This window comes from Mastigoproctus giganteus, chromosome 2, assembly GCF_048544385.1.
Source record: "Mastigoproctus giganteus isolate SK-2022 chromosome 2, ASM4854438v1, whole genome shotgun sequence".
In the NCBI taxonomy this organism is placed as follows: Eukaryota; Metazoa; Arthropoda; class Arachnida; order Uropygi; family Thelyphonidae; genus Mastigoproctus; species Mastigoproctus giganteus.
The window spans coordinates 86,345,640-86,362,971 of record NC_143576.1 but is presented as its reverse complement, the minus strand read 5'-3'; the positions used below and the strand labels follow the sequence as shown (position 1 = coordinate 86,362,971).

The 17,332-nt window shown below is 36.4% G+C and overlaps 1 protein-coding gene across 4 annotated transcripts in view; it reads right to left on the bottom strand.

Moving 5' to 3' along the window:
- Positions 1-17,332, bottom strand: part of LOC150089389 (tyrosine-protein phosphatase non-receptor type 9-like) — a 316,237-nt gene that overhangs the window by 281,250 nt on the left and 17,655 nt on the right. For 3 of the 4 annotated variants that reach the window (XM_090389348.1, XM_090389328.1, XM_090389331.1), the window contains exon 2: positions 3,201-3,344. In XM_090389348.1, the coding sequence (XP_090245474.1) occupies positions 3,201-3,344 (144 nt within the window). Of the gene's footprint in view, positions 1-3,200; positions 3,345-16,909; positions 16,966-17,332 lie in introns of those variants that run through there. The other variant, XM_090389339.1, reaches the window with a different exon arrangement.

Below are 17,332 nucleotides of genomic sequence, written 5' to 3'. Positions count from 1 at the left end.
TCTTCTTTAATATTGTGCAAATCGTTGACGTAGACTTCTTATAAAATCTTGCGATGGTGGCCACTTTCATACCTTGTTCGTGCTTCTCGATGATTTCCGTCTTAACTTCTACCGTAATCATCTCCTTCTCCTTACCGCCTTCCTTTTCTTCATTAGGGCCATTTTCGTAGTGCACAATTAATAAAGAACAGTCACTACATTTGAACACAAAATAAAAAAATGCTTTACACACATACACATGGTCACAACGCTAGCATGGATGTTAACTGTATACGGATGAGGTATGCCGACTGAGACCGAGCATGTGAGACGATTAACCACAATCCCAAGCAGCACGTGACGCTTGGCAGGCAATTTTTAGGGAATACACATAAACAAAGCTGCGTGCGTGTAGCAACTGAATAAACAACACCGTAAAGGAGGAGATACTCTATAAACACCTCACATTTTACCTCACATTAAAGCACATTTCTAGGGGTTACTACCATAAAACAATAAAAACAATTTCCAGTTGCATTTCTGCTAGTGGAATCTGTTATAAACTGGTAGTAAACTCGATCATACCGATAGCTGGAATTGTGTTGGTTTTTATGTTATTATGGTGAAATGTGTTTCCCCTTCACTGATATAAAACACAAATACATTTTCAGAATCTTCTCTTCATTCCTATCGTGTTGCATTCGGTTGGGGTGATTCTGCGTTCGACTGCCATTTCTTGTAAACACAAAGGCGAATCGTGCATAAGCGAATTTGGTTCATGTTATATAAAATATCGTTGTTCCCCTATTTATAAATCGTGCATGATCGAATTCGTGTAGTGTGAACACGTGCTATACGAGGGCTGACTGTACTCGTATTGCAAGACCTCGCTCGTCTATCAAGTTAAAATTTATTAAAAATTTTTGCTCGTCTTGCAAAACACTCGCAGACCAAGTTACTCGCAATCCGAGGTACCACTGTATAACTTTTCTTCGAGACAAAAAATGATATTGTTATTTAAATATTTGTGATTGTGATTTTTTGATGTCATAAATAAAATAAAAGTTATATTAAACCTTAATGTATGTCTTTGATTGAAATTACAATAAAATAATGTCTCCTTGTTTTTTTTTTCCGAGGGGAAAAAAAAAAAAAAAAAAACTGAAATCACCAAAATGTGTTCCTAAAGTAGTTTATTTAACTGAAATTTTGATAAATAAAACTCAAAAACTTTTTCATTTATTTGGAAACCTACCATATTTCCAGATTCCTGGGAATTCCAGAAAATTTCTAAAAAGTAAGAGTCCTGGAAAATGTAACACAATCAAAAATTCATCCCCAGTTAACACCAAAGGTAAGATAAGTAAATTAACTAAGTCTAACTATACTTACTTGGCCATAAGACTAAAACTCACAAAATTAAATTCACTTCAATGCCAAGGCAGATGATCTTCCTGGACTTCATATGGCACAGACAAACTATCTACATATATTGTGAGTATTGCAGGCACTGTATGTAACACAAAGCAATCTTTTAAATCTCACAATGAATGAATTAGTCATTATACATATACATTGCTGCGCATCTATGGTTATGATATGACAAAGCACTGTCATCCTGAAAGAGCATGCCCCATTCACTATCCATGAAAAAAATGTATTACAGGTGCATATAATAGTCTTCCACAATCTGTAGGTTACTGTGCTGCAAGTGCTAAGCTGTTTTAATACTGACGTAAGTTAGCACATTAGAATCGTGTCTATTACACAATGTGGCATTATTACATAACATAGATCTCATATCGTAAAATACTTTCACAATTTGCCTGTCTCTTATATTTGAAATAAGTAATGCTTCCTCAATAGAGACTAGGGCAGATATGACTATTTCAACTTATTCTCAGTGGGTACTACCATGATGACAGCTGTTTCTGGCTACTCACTGGTGAGTGGGTAAGCACATGGTAGTATAAAAGATGACAACTAATCTGTGAACTTATTTCACAATATGTTGAATGGTGTGCAAGTGAGACAAAAATTTTTAAAGCTAAAACCTCAGAATGTGGAAAAATTCAATTGACATATAAGTTGTACGAATTCATCATGTTTATACAGTTGGACAAACCAAAATTGTAGGGTCATCATTACATATCTCATATTGTGAAAACCTTCAAGAGTTGCCTGTCTCATATTTCGAACAACATATTATAACATATTAGAACAACAACAGCATATTATATTGTGTACAGATATGACGTAAATACACTAAATTATGAGTCAGCTGAATTTTTATGCAGTCTCAGGCATAAAAATTCAGCTGTGAATTTCTTATGGTTACAATTAAGGGAGTTAAGTATTAATCATCATCCTTAACAACAAGGAGTTTTAATGTGATTAAGGATGATAGAGGAAAGAGGAGAACACCATTAATCCACAAACTTAACCCATACTGAAATGTTCCAAATTAGCAATCAGTGCAATATAAATTGAAATAGGACTCAAACTATATGATTATACAGAAACCATTTTCATCAGTAAGCCACGGAAACCTTTTCTCACATGATGTATACATTGCTTGACCCCATCATAGTTTCACATTAGTAATTTGCACTAGCCTTGTGATAATACATATGCACACTATGAGTGGACCCGTATGCTGCCACAAAAATGCACAGCCCATTTAAACTGTTATGATGGTATATCAGCAGCAATAAAACAGGTTTATAATCAAGTTGTAAACCCGTTTTATTTTATTCATTTTTAGTTGCTGGCAATTTTCTGCACCAGCATATGCAATAATCCTTACTCTTTATTTTAGAAGCCTGCAATGACTGCAAGTGCACCTGCCACTTATTGCATATTCACTTTCTGAATAACTGTTGTACTTTCAACATATAAGCCCAGAATGAGCCCTGTATTCGACTTTAAATTATTCATTTACATAGAGTAACTGATTTTTCCACCTTGCTGAAATAATGCTTTCCCTGAAAGGCAAGAGGATAAACTATTCATTTACATATTACCTGATGGATTCAAGTTACAAGCAGAAAGAACATTGCAATTTGGATACAGGATCAATGATTTGGCTAATGTGTTCATATTTATTAGTAAGTATTATTACATCTTGAGATAATTTTGGGAAACAAATGGATAAATTGTAAAAATAAACTACAAGAGTAATTTTAAAATGATATCAACTATGCAAAAAATCAATTAATTACCTCATGAGTTTCATATAAACCTAAAGCCCTATGTACATCAAATTTTCTAGCCATCATAAATTTCACAGCAGTACTCCATGACAGTGGTCCAACATTCTGGTGAAGACGTAGTTCATTAACAATTGAAATAAATTCCTTCACTGCCTAAAGGAATATAAAGGTAAATGGAATTTAGTGAGGGAAAAAATGACCTCTGTCTTATATTAATTGAATACTATAGCCTTGCAATCTTTTTTAGGGAATTTTGCACTCTTTATCACAGATGTTTAGTTCAGTTTGTGGGATATATTGCCCATTTTTTAAAAGTTCAAACTAATACAGGGCTGTCCAACCAGTGACCTGCAAGAATATTCTTCCATTTCTCAAAATATGCATGAATGATTTTACCCACTTCAATACATAACAGGGTGCAACAGTAATTTTGTATGCTTCACATGTACACTCATTTAATGGGGTAAAAATTTACCCCACTTATAACCTTGAAAATCTGCAAGTGTATAATTCAAAATTCTTCACTTTTTGATGCCACCTTTAAATTCAATTTTTTCTGAACAAATGTGAAAAATATATTTTTTACATTAAAATCATATACAGGCATACCTCGGTTAACGTTACCTCTGATAACGAAGCTTCGATATAACGAAGTCGGCAATTTCAAGCCCTATTTAACATAAAAAAAAATATTCCAGTTTAATCACCTGAAATCTAAACAAACTGAAGAAATTACGGAAACCTTTGGGGCTTCTCGTGGTTGGTTCGAGAAATTTAAAAAACGGGCCAGAATTCAGTGTAAAATTAACAGGAGAAGCTGCAAATAAGTTTCCAGAAAAACTAAAGGAAATAATTGAACGTGAAAATTATCCAAATTTGGTGTTCAATGTTGGCGAAAGCGGTTTGTTCTGGAAACGGCTACCAACAAAAAGCTTCATTTCTATTGAAGAAAAATCAGCTTCTGGGTTCAAAGCAGCCAAAGACCGTTTAACGTTACTCTTTGGATCAAATGCCTCTGGCGATTATAAATTAAAATTGTTATTAGTTTACCATTCAGAAAATCCGAGGGCGTTAAAAGGTAACATAAAAATGAATTTACCTGTAATATGGAAAGCAAATAGAAAAGCGTGGGTTATCAAGGAGTTATTTACTGATTGGTTTGTTAACCACTTTTGTCTTGAAGTAAAACGGTATTGTCAAAAAAAACAACTTTGAAGAAAAAGCTCTTTTGTTGTTAGACAATGCTCCGGGACATCCTACTGATCTTAACACGTTGGACACATGCATTCCTGTCAAAGTTGTGTTTCTTCCAGCAAACACAACTTCCCTGATTCAACCATTGGATCAGGGAGGAAAAGCATCATTTAAAGCTTATTATCTGCGTCGAACATTAAGCAGTTTAACTGAACTAGAGGATAAAGAGGAAATGACAGTTAAAACTTTTTGGAAAAACTACACCATTAAAAACGCAATTGAAAACATTGATAGTTCTTGGAAAGAAGTCACTAAGAAATGCTTAAATGGAGTTTGGCGCAAAATATGGCCAGAAGTTGTACTAGAAGAAGAAAATAACATCCAAGAAATTAGAAATGAAGTTATCCAGATGGCTCAATCAATAGGTTTCGAAAATGTCGATGAAGAGGATGTTAGAAATTTATTGAATGCAGAAGATGATGGTTTTTCAGTGGAAGATTTAGTAAACCTTGTTAGCAATGAAGACAAAGTTAAAGTTCCAGCCGAAAAAGTGTTAAAAAACCAAAGATTTAAAAAGGTGCTTAAATGACATTGAAAACGTTTTAAATTTTTTTAGTGAAAATGATCCTGATTTAGGAAGAAGTATTATTGTTAAGCGATCAGTGTTAAATGCAATAACTCCGTATAGGCAATTGTTAAATGAAAGAGAAAAAGAGCATAAACAATCAACTTTAGACTTGTATTTTAAAATGTGATTTCACTTTGTATGTAAGTTGACTGTTTATTTAATAAAACTTTTCTTTGTCCGAAAAAAAAGCTTTTCATTTTCTTTACGTAGGAACGTATCCCTATTCTGGCCATAGTATTTTTACCTCTGAAAACGAAGTTTCGCTTAACGAAGTAATTTCGTGGAACGCATCCTATTCGTTATTCGAGGTATGCCTGTATTTTAAATTATTTCTTGAAAATAAATCCTCAACAGTGCTTCACAATTGGCCACAACCACTTTTCCATAACACAAAGCTAGAAAGCATAACAACTGTGTGAGCTGTGATATAGTGTTAGTTTCAATAAATGGATGCAAGAGATGAATACCAATTTTAAATAATGTTTTTCGGCATGTGCATATAATTATCGAGATTAAGCTTAACGTTGTCCAGAATTTTTACTTCTTGCACAATAACTTAATAAAGAATTTTCAAAAGCAAAAGTCAGAGAAAACGCTTTCATTGAAAATGTATTGAGGGTTTCAGCTATGTGGACTGATCAGGCAGAGCACAACACTGCTGAAGGTTGTGTAAGGTTTCTATGACTGCACATGGACCTCCATGTTAAAAAAAAAAAAAAAAAAAAAAAAAAAGCAGTGAATCTTGTCAAAAACATTTTATTAAGAGTGATTACTAAATATTCCATGTCAATCTTTTAAAGGGATTTCACATGTCTAGTAAGTAACTTTTTGTCAGAAGCAAATTTATTAAATTTTTATAATTTTCATATGTGACATGGAGTTTGATATGTTCATTAAATTGAAATAAACATGTCGAACTAAGTCTAACTCATATTTGTATGCTTCTCCTTCATAAATCTAAGGCAGATATTTTATCAGTATATTGGAAAAAATACATTTTTAATAATGTGACTCAAGGGTAGGTAGGTACCAACAGTGCAATTGAAGCTCCCCAGTGGTTTGAAGTTGGACAGGCCTGACATAGATCAATGAAATTTAGGAATGCACTAAGGTTTTCAAACTGTAACTTCAGCTCCACTCAGATTGTTACCTCAGATGTTCCTATTCATCCACACAAATGATAAAATGAAAAGGATATCGGAAATCAAGTATTGGTAATTTACAAGTGTTGTTGTAATGAAATATTAAGCAAACTGTCATTAACAAATACAACTACAATTTCCAGAGTGACAGCAGGGATTATTGGAAATTACTGTCACATAACTGCTATTGTAGTTCAAGTTGTAAGGTAAATATGCACATGTAATGCCACCCTATGCCTCACTTAAATAGCTTTATACCATACAATTGACAAACCACTGCTTTAAAAAATAACTTTTTTTCAATATGTGCATATAATTACGGAGAGAGAAAGCTTAAATTGATTCTGCATTTTTCCTGTTTCTATGATAACTAAAAGAAATTTCTGGAAACTTTCAATGAAGAAATCAAAGAAAACACTTTTGTTAAGACTTAGGGAGGTTTAGTTATGTGGACTGAGTAAATGAAGAGCAAAACACTGATTGGAAAAAAAAAAAAAAAAAAAAAAAAGAAAAGAAAGAAACTACTGTTAATATAGTCTGACAGATGCCATTTTCAATTTTTTTTTTTAATTTGAAAATGAAAGCACACTCTCCAGTGTACTTTTCTTTTTTCTTTAATAAAAACCCCAAACATGAGAGGTATTAGAACTTACAATGCTTAGTACTGTGCATGAGTTGAAGAGTGAGAAGGTAAAAGAAGATATTTGTTGACATTAGACTTGAATCTCTGTAATTTTCAGGAAATATGTATGAAGGAAGGTTGTTCCAGAGAATGGAAGTTGAACGAATATATGAGGAAGAAGAAAAGCCGGTTCTGTGAATTGGAAGCTGGGCAGTAAATGGATGGCGACTGGTTATGTCGAGTGTTCGGATTGCACTGGAAGGGAGAGCGGGAATTATAGAAACCAATTCAGAAGAACAGTGTTAATGGAAGTATCTATAGAAAAGGCATGCAGCAGGAACAGAATGTCTATGAGACAGAGAGAGAAACTCTGTTAGGGATGAGTCATTAATTAACCAAACTGCCCTCTTTTGAATAGAATCTAGAAGTGTGACAGAGGTTTTAGGTGCACCGCCCAAAATGTAGGAACGAGATATATATATATATATATATATATATATATATATATATTTTTTTTTTTTTTTTTTTTTTAATGTAAACCCCAAACACGAGAGGTATCAGAACCTATAGTACTTAGTACAGTGCTTGGGTTGGAGGTTGAGAAGACAAAAGAAGATATGTGTTGACATCGGACTTGAACTTCTGTAGACTAATTTTCTGGAAATATGTATGAAGGAAGGTTGTTCCAGAAAACGGCAGTTAAATGAATAAACAAGGAAGATGAAAAGTTGGTTCTGTGAGTTTGAAGTTGGACAGTAAATGGATGTTGGCTGGTGGCGGCATGTGTTCGGACTGTTTTGAAAGAAAGAGCGGGAATTATAGAAGCCAATTCAGAATAACAGTTCCCATGGAAGTATCTGTAGAACAGGCATGCAGCAGAAACAGTACATCTATGAGACAACGAGTGGAGAGACTCTGTTAGAGATGAATCATTAATTAACCTAACTGCCCTCTTCTGATTGGAATCAAGAAGCATGAGAGAGGTTTTGGGGGCACCACCCCAGTTGTGGGAACAATATTCCATGGCAGGGCGGATTTGCGATTTATACAGAGTGAGCAGCTGTTTGGAAGAAAAGTAACACCGACAGGGAAAGAGAAAACCAAGTTTTCTAGATGCAGAGGAAGCAATATTTGTAATGTGCTTGTGCCAAGAGAGTTTTTTTTTTTGTTTTTTATTTGGTTTTTAGAAGCATTAGCAACTAAGGCCATATTGCTCCAGGATATGTGGTGGTCATTCCCTGACCTTTCTACATCCTCCGTATTTGGTGGTGACGGGTTCGAACCCGTCTAATCAACAAGCGTGTGCTACGCACTGCTGCTCCTTCCCACCTGGGTACAGAGGCGCCTCGCCAAGAGAGATTAGAAGACAGGATAATCCCCAAAAGAGAGATATCATTTTGCCTAGAAATCGGAGTGTCACTAAAGATAAGCATAGGAGCAGAAGAATCCTTTTTGCGAGATATAAGACAAGACTGAGTTCAAAGACTGACTGCCCCACTGGAGAATTACTTGAAGATCGGCATTTAAGGAATTGGTAACAGATTTTCGAGAAGTTGAAGCTGATTGAGCAGGGCAAGTTTTCTCAAAATGGAAAGTAGAATGCAATGTGCTATCATCGGCAAAAAATGGATAGGATTTCCAGTCAATGGAAGAAGGTCATTAATATACAAGAGGAAAAGAGTGGGGGAAAGAACTGAACCTTGGGGAACACCTGCATTAGTGGAGAAGTTAGACAGAGAGCCATCTACCATCACCCTCAGTGAGTGATCAGAGAGAAAACTGGATAACCAATTACTAAAAACAGTTGGCAAACCATAAGACGGAAGCTTCTTTAGAAGACCTTTATGCCAAACACGATCAAAAGCCTTTGAGATGTCAAGAGCAACTACTTGTGTTTCACCGAACCTTTCCACCGAATTAGTCCATAAATGGGTAAAATAAGCCAGAATATCACGAGTGGATTGACACTGATGGAATCCATACTAGCGATCGTTGATCAGACGGAAGGTTTCTAGGTAGTTTAAGAGTTGGCGGTTAATTGATTTCTCCATTACTTTAGAAAGAGTAGAAGTGATTGCATTGGAACGATAATTGGATGGGAGGGATTTGTCACCCTTTTTAGGAACTGGCTGGATATGAACAAATTTCCAAGCAGAAGGAAAAACATCTTTCCTTCAGAGAAATACCGTCGGGACCTGTAGCTTTCTTAGCATCAAGATTCGTCAAAATCCTTATGACATCCTTTTGATGGAAGACCACAGGAGGCATTGAATGGAGCGTGTTGGAAATGGTGGGAGGCGTTTTACCAAGATCATTAATACATGAGTTGGAAGAAAAATGGGATGCTAGCAAGTCAGCTTTATCCTTGGCTGAAGTGACAACAGAACCATCTGGTTTGGAAAGAGGTGGGAGCATAGATGGGCAAAAGTTGCGGCCAATAGCTTTGGCAAGAGACCAGAATGCTCGGCTACCATTTGGACAAGAAGCAAGTTTTCTACTCTTAGCCTGTTTGAAATCTAGTTTGGAATGATTAGTTACTGCTTTACAATTGGTATGAGCTTTGGTACAGGCAGAAAATGAACCTGGAGATTTGGAAACAAGCCAATTACGATACGCAACACTCTTCTCTTGAACAGCCTTAGCACGTTTATTGGAAGACCAAGGTTTAGAAAAAGGGAGAGATTTCAAGGTGGAGTGCTGAATAAAGGATTTCATCCCTATAAAAATAATTTCACTGATATCCTTTGAGCAAACGTTGACATCAAAAGATTTGAAACAGTAATCCGATCAAGGTAAAGAAGAAATCTCACAGATCATCCCATTTTGCTTTCTTGTAATGCGAAACAACACAAGGTTGAGAATAGCCATGAGAGAAAGGCTCTATCGGTGAAGGGGCCCCATCGCCAAGTTGAGATTTCAGGTGGCTAGAGGGCAACTCACCTCAACCATTTATTTAGAAATGGTTTGTGTGAAAAAGATCATGTGTGTTGGCTGCATGGTTAGGATTGCCTGGTATTCATCTAGGTAAATGAACAATCTGTGCAAGCAATCAGCATCTTGACCAGCTGGAATTGTGAATATTATAATAAGCAAGGAAAGTTACCTCACTGTTTGGAAAATTGGATTGGAGAAAGTAAAGTTTCAAAGAGAAACTTTACTTTCTCTTTGAAAGTAAAGGCAACAGATGAATTTGACGGAATGTGATCGAGAGATTTTAAGCTAGAAAAGATAAAAAAAAAGGAGATACCAAATCACTAAGTCTCTGACAGGGAATATCAGAACGGACATATGCACAAGTACCACCTTTAAAGTGAAAGGAATCATACAGTGAATAATTTGGACAACTGAGATCAGCAGTGGTTGAATCAATCAATAACTGGGATCCTATCAGAAAAATTACATGGGGTTTAGGATACTATAAGTGGAAATGGACATCACTGGGATTAGAACTGGGACCACTTATATTTGTGAAATGAATAAGGAAGTATTTGGGAGGTTTATATCTTTTTTGCAGATGTTTTTTCTATTAGTTTGGCAATTCATAGTGTATTCAGTAGTAAAAAAAGGTGTTTGGGGGGGGGGGGGGGGAAACGTGCTGTATGAAGTAATGAAATTTTTGGATATGGCATACAAATGGCAAGAATATACCCAGCTCCCCGAAATATTGCAGCCTCAACAATGCTCCCTCCCCCATACACACTAATTGGACGCCCTCCAGTCACTATCTCGCAGACTGAGGTAACAAGATTATACATTATCTGATCCGGAAGCATCCTAGAAAGTTACCAATAGGTTTGGTCCGATGGACTATCCAGCAAACAGTCTGTGAACACAGTTTTAGAGCTGTACCCTCGAAATGTACGGAAGACTGGATCTTGCCATGATGTCCATCATAACCTCAAAAGACACCAATCATACTGCATCAGGGAAGATTGTTATTTGTTATTTGTTATTTGGTTTTTAGGAGCATTAGCAACTAAGGCCATATTGCTCGGGGATATGCGGTGGTCATTCCCTGACCTTTCCGCATCCTCCGTATTTGGTGATGACGGGCTCGAACCCCGGTCTAATCAAGAAGCGTGTGCTACGCACTGCTGCTCCTTCCCACCTGGCTACGGAGGAGCCTGCATCAGGGAAGAGATGGGGAAGTTTGCTACAGCTTTGCTCGGGAAACTAAACATGGGTTCCACTTCCAATACACTAGATCAACTAGTATGTCGGAGCACCCCTAATATAGCAAGGCATATATTTATGCTTTCCTATATTAGGGGTGCTGCGTTTTCTCCTGAGACAGTGATAGGCTTGACTTTAAGTTCATTTAGAAATTACATTACTATCCATGAGTCAACTTAAAATTACAAATTTTATTTTTAAGGTTATAAAATGGGTTACTTCTGAATGTGTGAGTGTTCATCTAAAAAGCAGTGGGGTGGTATTGCATCAGTTGAGGAGTCAACTGGTGCAATACCACCCCGGTGGGAAGGGTTATTGCTTTCGTAAAGGCGACTACGATGGTCTGAGACAGTATTTAAATTCTATATAGTGGGATCAACTGATGATGATGTTACCAACAGCAAATTCAAAATGGGAAGCATTCAAAGAACTTATCTTGGAAGCTACCAAGCTTTACATACCAACTAAGAAATATTGTTCAAGATTTAGGCCAAAATGGATGTCAGATGAACTAATGAGACATATGGCAGAGAAGAAAAATGCATGGGATACATATAAATTAACATGTAACACAGAACCCTATGATAGATATAAGCTGATCTGTAACCAAGTTACAAAGGAGGTTAGGCAGGCAAAGGAATATTAAGAGAAATCTTTGGCAAAGGATGCAAAGAAAAATAGCAAAGAATTCTTTACTTATGTAAACTCCAGAAGGAAGGGGATGAATCAGATTGGTCCACTTGATATCGATGATTCAACTGTTGATGATCTTGCTCAGGCAACTAACAAACTAAATGAATATTTTGCATCGATATTCACACACGAGGAGTTATTCAGTGAGGGGAATGCCAGAGGTGTATTCAACTCTAGCAGTAAGCTAGATAATCTTGTAATAACTGAGAGCAAAGTGGAAGTGAAATTGTTGAAGATAAATACAAGAAAGGCACCTGGAGTGCATGGGATCTGTCCAGTTATATTAAAGGAGGCAGCAAAGGAAGTAAGCAAACCATTAGCCATAATTATGAGAGCTTCCTTGTACTCAGAGGATTTACCCATAGACTGGAGATGTGCAAATGTGACCTCAATTCACAAAGGAGGATCAAAGGCTGACACAAGTAATTATAAACCTATGAGTTTAACTTCTGTTCAAGTAAAATTAATGGAAGCACTGGTTAAAGAAGCACTGCAGGATCATCTAGACAAGACTTCGGAAACAGCAACCCCAGAGCAACGTATCAACTCTGTGGTACTACACTGACAGTGGTCGAGAATGAAAGGGACTTGGGGGGGGGGGTTGTGCAGGCAGATATGAAGTTCTCTGAGCAGTGCAGACGGGCTGCAAGAGTAGCTCACGGAGTATTGTCAATGATATACAGGAATTTTTCCAGCAGGGATAAGGAGGTGATTATTCCCTTGTATAAGGCAATGGTCAGGCCACACCTAGAGTACTGTATACAGGTCTGGAGGCCTCATTTCAAGAAGGTTGTAGAGCTGCTGGAACGATTACAGAGAAGGGCAACAAGATTAGTGAATGGAACAAAGGGGTGCTCTTACGAAGAAACGCTTAAGTTTTGCAGAATTACAGTGTCTGGAGACTAGGCACCAGCGAGGTGATCTGATAGAGTGTATAAAGCCTTGAATGGTTTGAGCATGCTCAATGCTGATGGGATTCTTCCTCTAGCTCAGGAATAATCACCTGAGAGGGGCATAAATTCAAAATTGGGGAAAGACAGATGTAGGATAGACGTGCGGAAATTTTGCCTTTAACCAGCGGTGTGGTTGGTTGGTGGAACAGACTTCCATCACTTGTCGTGGAGGTTGATAGCCTAAACAAGTTTAAGGCTCAGCTGGACAGGTATTTTGAACGAACAGAGGGGTGAAGTGGAAATGGGTTTTTTTTTTTTTTTTTTGGCTGATGCTGCATAAGCTTGCTTTCTTGCATCAAATGCCTTCTACTAATGCTAATGCTAATTTGGATCTTAGAAAGGCTTTTGATACTGTTGAACATGGAAGACTGCTGCACAAATTGGAGCAGTGTGGCATTGGAGGCAATTGCTGCTATGGATAAAGGGATGGTTGAAGGGGAGAAGACAGAGAGTGGTAATCAATGGACACTGCTCATCGTGGACTAATGTTATTAGTGGAGTCCCTCAGGGTTCAGTGTTGGGTCCATTATTGTTTTCTGTATTTATAAATGATATTAATGATGGTATATGAAGCTTAATGTCCAAGTTTGTAGACGATACAAAGGCTGGCAGGGTTGTTAAGGACACTATTGAAGCTATACTGCTGCAACAGGATCTGGAAAGGTTGAGCAGATGGGCTGAGAGGTGGCAAATGAAGTTTAACATTGATAAATGTAAAGTACTACATATGGGAAACAGCAACCCCAGAGCAACGTATCAATTCTGTGGTACTACACGGACAGTGGTAGAGAATGAAAAGGACCTGGGGGTAATTGTGCAGGCAGATATGATGTTCTCTGGGCAGTGCAGATGGACTGCAAGAGTAGCTCATGGTGTATTGTCGATGATATATAAGAAATATTCTAGTAGGGATAACGAGGTGATTATTACCTTGCATAAGGCAATGGTCAGGCCACACCTTGAGTACTGTATACAGGTCTGGAGGTCTCATTTGAAGAAGGATGTAGATCTGCTGGAACGAGTACAGAGAAGGGCAACAAGATTAGTGAATGGAACAAAGAGTTGCTCTTACGAAGAAAGGCTTACGTTTTGCAAATTACAGTGTCTGGAGACTAGGCACCGGCGAGGTGATCTGATAGAGGTGTATAAAGCACTGAATGGTTTGAGCATGCTCAATGCCGATGGGATTCCTCTTGCTCAGAATAATCACCTGAGAGGGCATAAATTCAGATTGAGGAAAGACAGATGTAGGACAGATATGCAGAAATTTGCCTTTAGCCAGAGGGTAGTTGGTGGTGGAACAGACTTCCATCCCTTGTTGTGGAACTTGATAGCCTTAATAAATTTAAGGCTCAGCTGGTATTTCGAACGAACGGAGGTGTGAAATGGAAGTGTTTTTTTTTTTTTTTTTGGCTGATGCTGCATAAGCTAGCTTTCTTGCATCATATGCCTCTACTAATGGTAATATGACTCCACCTTTTCAATCACTGCTCTTTTAATCATTATATCCCTTTCTATGGTATACTTGTTCATCATTACTTTTGTTTTAGCCATATTTATCTTTAGTCCAAAATCCTTACTATCTCTACATAACTGATTAAGATTTTCCTCTAATTCTTTGGGATCGTGGCTTATGACCACAATGTCATATGTAAATCGTAAATGATTTAGATACTCTCCATTCACACTGAATCCATTCTGCGACCAGTCAGTCTGATCTTCTGAAAGCTTCCTCAAGGGCAGCAGTAAACAATTTCGGAGATATTGTGTCTCATCGTCGAACTCCTTTCTCAATTTTAAATTTACTACTGTCTTTTCTAGTCTAATAGAGGAGGTAGCATTCTCATATATATACAGTGGTGAGCTATAGTGAGCTCGCGTGAGCCCATTGTTATATTTTTTTTGAAAATTTACGTGCCCATTGTTGATGATCATTTATTTTACAAATAAAATCCTGAATGCAATTATTGAGTATTTAGAGCCAAAACTACAGTATGGCAAGCAGGGTCCCATTCCCAGCATTTTAATGGCCAAATTGATTGGTTATGTATTTTAAAATTGCTTCATTTTTGATTTAATTACTGTCGAACCTCTGTTTAACGAACTTCTTTATAGCGAATTTTTTTGATTCCCCTTAGTAATTACATTTAAAATGGTTTCCATTGAACAAAGAAAATTTCCTTGTAACGAACGGATTAGGAGAGACAAGTTTGTATGCATTGTTCTCACCTCTGGCCTTTAGGCAATTAGAAAGTGGGAATTAAGGGTGAAAGGGATTGCCGTTTCACAATGTTAGTGGTGTCCGTAAAACCCATGCTGTCACATACCGAGAAGTCGCACTAGTCAATATGCTTTCCATAGCCAGTCAGAGGATTAAGAAGATTCTCGACACTGATTATATATACCCTCTGGTTAACCTGTGTTGTGGTTCCCCTTTACTCCGAGAAACGGGCATATGTTTTTCGGAGAAGTGTGATCCATGCCTTCCAGTAAATTTCTCCTGTCTACGTTACATGGTCACAGTAGCTGAATATCCATGTGATTCTGACATTTTTCACTGTTTCAAAGAACTAGTGAGGGTAGCAATGTGGAGGGGGGGGGATTGAGGCAACTAAGAACTTACGAAGATGAAATGTTGACAGGTTTTGAAACTTTGTCGAGTTTTTCACTAAGTAGAAAATGTTCTAAAATATAATGGCATACAGGCAATAATTAGCATTATATCACCAATCTCCAAAAAACTAACGCCAATTAAGGATGATTGCTAAAGAACTTGATGGGGAAACTATAAAGATCGGTCAGGCGTCTGGGCCACGATGAGTAGCTTGCGGACGGCAGTTGGGAATTGGAGGAATTATCCTACTTTGTGCAAACATTTTGAATCAGAAGTTAAATATTCCAGATTATTAAATCGACTTTTAAATTTGGAATTTCTTAACCATTTAGCACTAATGATCAACATTCTGCAGGAGCTCTCTTACCTTTCAGAAGCTTTACAGAATCACAATGGTAAAAACATATAAATTAATTATTCGAACTATCAGTGCTATTGCTAATTTGAAGGAATCAAAATCAAAAGTAAAAAAAATTACCTCGTGACAAGTTATTACATTCATTGTTTTATCCTTAAAGGATAAGTTATTAATGCAACAAGGTGATTTTAAATTAAATAAAGAAAATAACAATACCATTGAAAGAAATTTTAAACATATGCTACTCGAAATCGTGAATATGAAAGAACTTTCGTCTCGGTGGCAAGACGGTGAAAACCGAATAAGAAATTTAAGTTTTCTAATAAAATATGAAATAAAAATTAATGATTTTAGATTTTGTCAAAGACAGTTTACCTTTAAAATCAAGTGAAATTCCCTTTTCAATTAAGAAAGCCAGAAATTATATCTTTGAAACCATTGCGATTAGCAGTGCTGAAGCTGATTTCAGCTTTCAGCGTAATGAATAATATTATGAAAACATGTTGCAGATTATGATGACCATACATCTAAATTATTATTAACTATATGGTGTAAGGAAGCCTGAAGCTTACGCTTGTACCAACCAAAAAAAAAAAAAAAAATCCCGAGTTACCCTAAGAGAGAGAGGCAAAAGTAGAAGGGAATCACCAAGAAAGAGAAGAATTATGATATCCAGCTCAGGACGCTGGGTGTGCTAAGCCCATGCTCACCAGATATGAGCCCCCCCCGGGGTTGTATGGAAATCCATCGCTTCAATTTGATCCGGATCGTTACGTCAAATCATTCCTCTGTAATCATTGCTCAGCTATTGAGCAAAGCAGAAGATCGACAACAAATATTAATAAAGAAGTAAATTTTATATGACAATTTTTAGAATAAATTTTTCTTGAATATTTGTAAAATAATTTTTTTTTCATGTAATCTGTGATTTTTTGTGTACTTTTTCTAGAAAGTTTGTTTTTGTTTTTTATGTAATATTTGTTTTTATATTGTGGAATGTTTTGTGATAGCTTTAATGTTATTTGTGATATGGAAAATATTTCATGTTATTTTTTATTCGCAATATTAAAATTTTATCACGAAAAAAAATTTTCCATTATATTTCCCTAGTTGTTTAAAAAAGACAAATAAAAAAGTTGCGCTTGTGCCGAGTACGCACAGTAGATGGTTTATGCAAAACATTCTTCGCGTTTCTTTTAGGTATTTTGATTTGTATATATCGATTACGAAATAAAAGAGATTTTTTATTATAAATATTTCATTGATCATTCACAGATTTTTCATAATTTCTGGAAGATAAGATACAATGGATTTATGATAACTAAAGTAAGAGATGTATACTTGCGAGTGCAATGTATCTAAATATCTCTGTAAAACAGCACAGACTGCTGTACCAATCTTGTAGTTGAAGCGAAATATGCAGCTGTTAGGGGAACCTAACAATGGAATGTAAAGAAAATGAGAGACGAAAAAATATATTGTTGACAAATATTTGTATTGTTGCAATTATACTTACTGCAATAGTAACTTCAGGAAGCATGTCATACTATTCAAACTTCATACTTTACGTCATACTATTCAAACTTCATACTTCACGTCATACTATTTAAAATTCTAAAAAGTTAGAACTCCAGACACTGTCATATCCAGTTATCATCGTAAGGCGAGACATGACGACCAGGTTTTTGATTTTTTTTAGATAGACCTAGGAACGTTTTACACATTCACTTATACGCATGGTTAAGGGGATAATAAGCCATATCT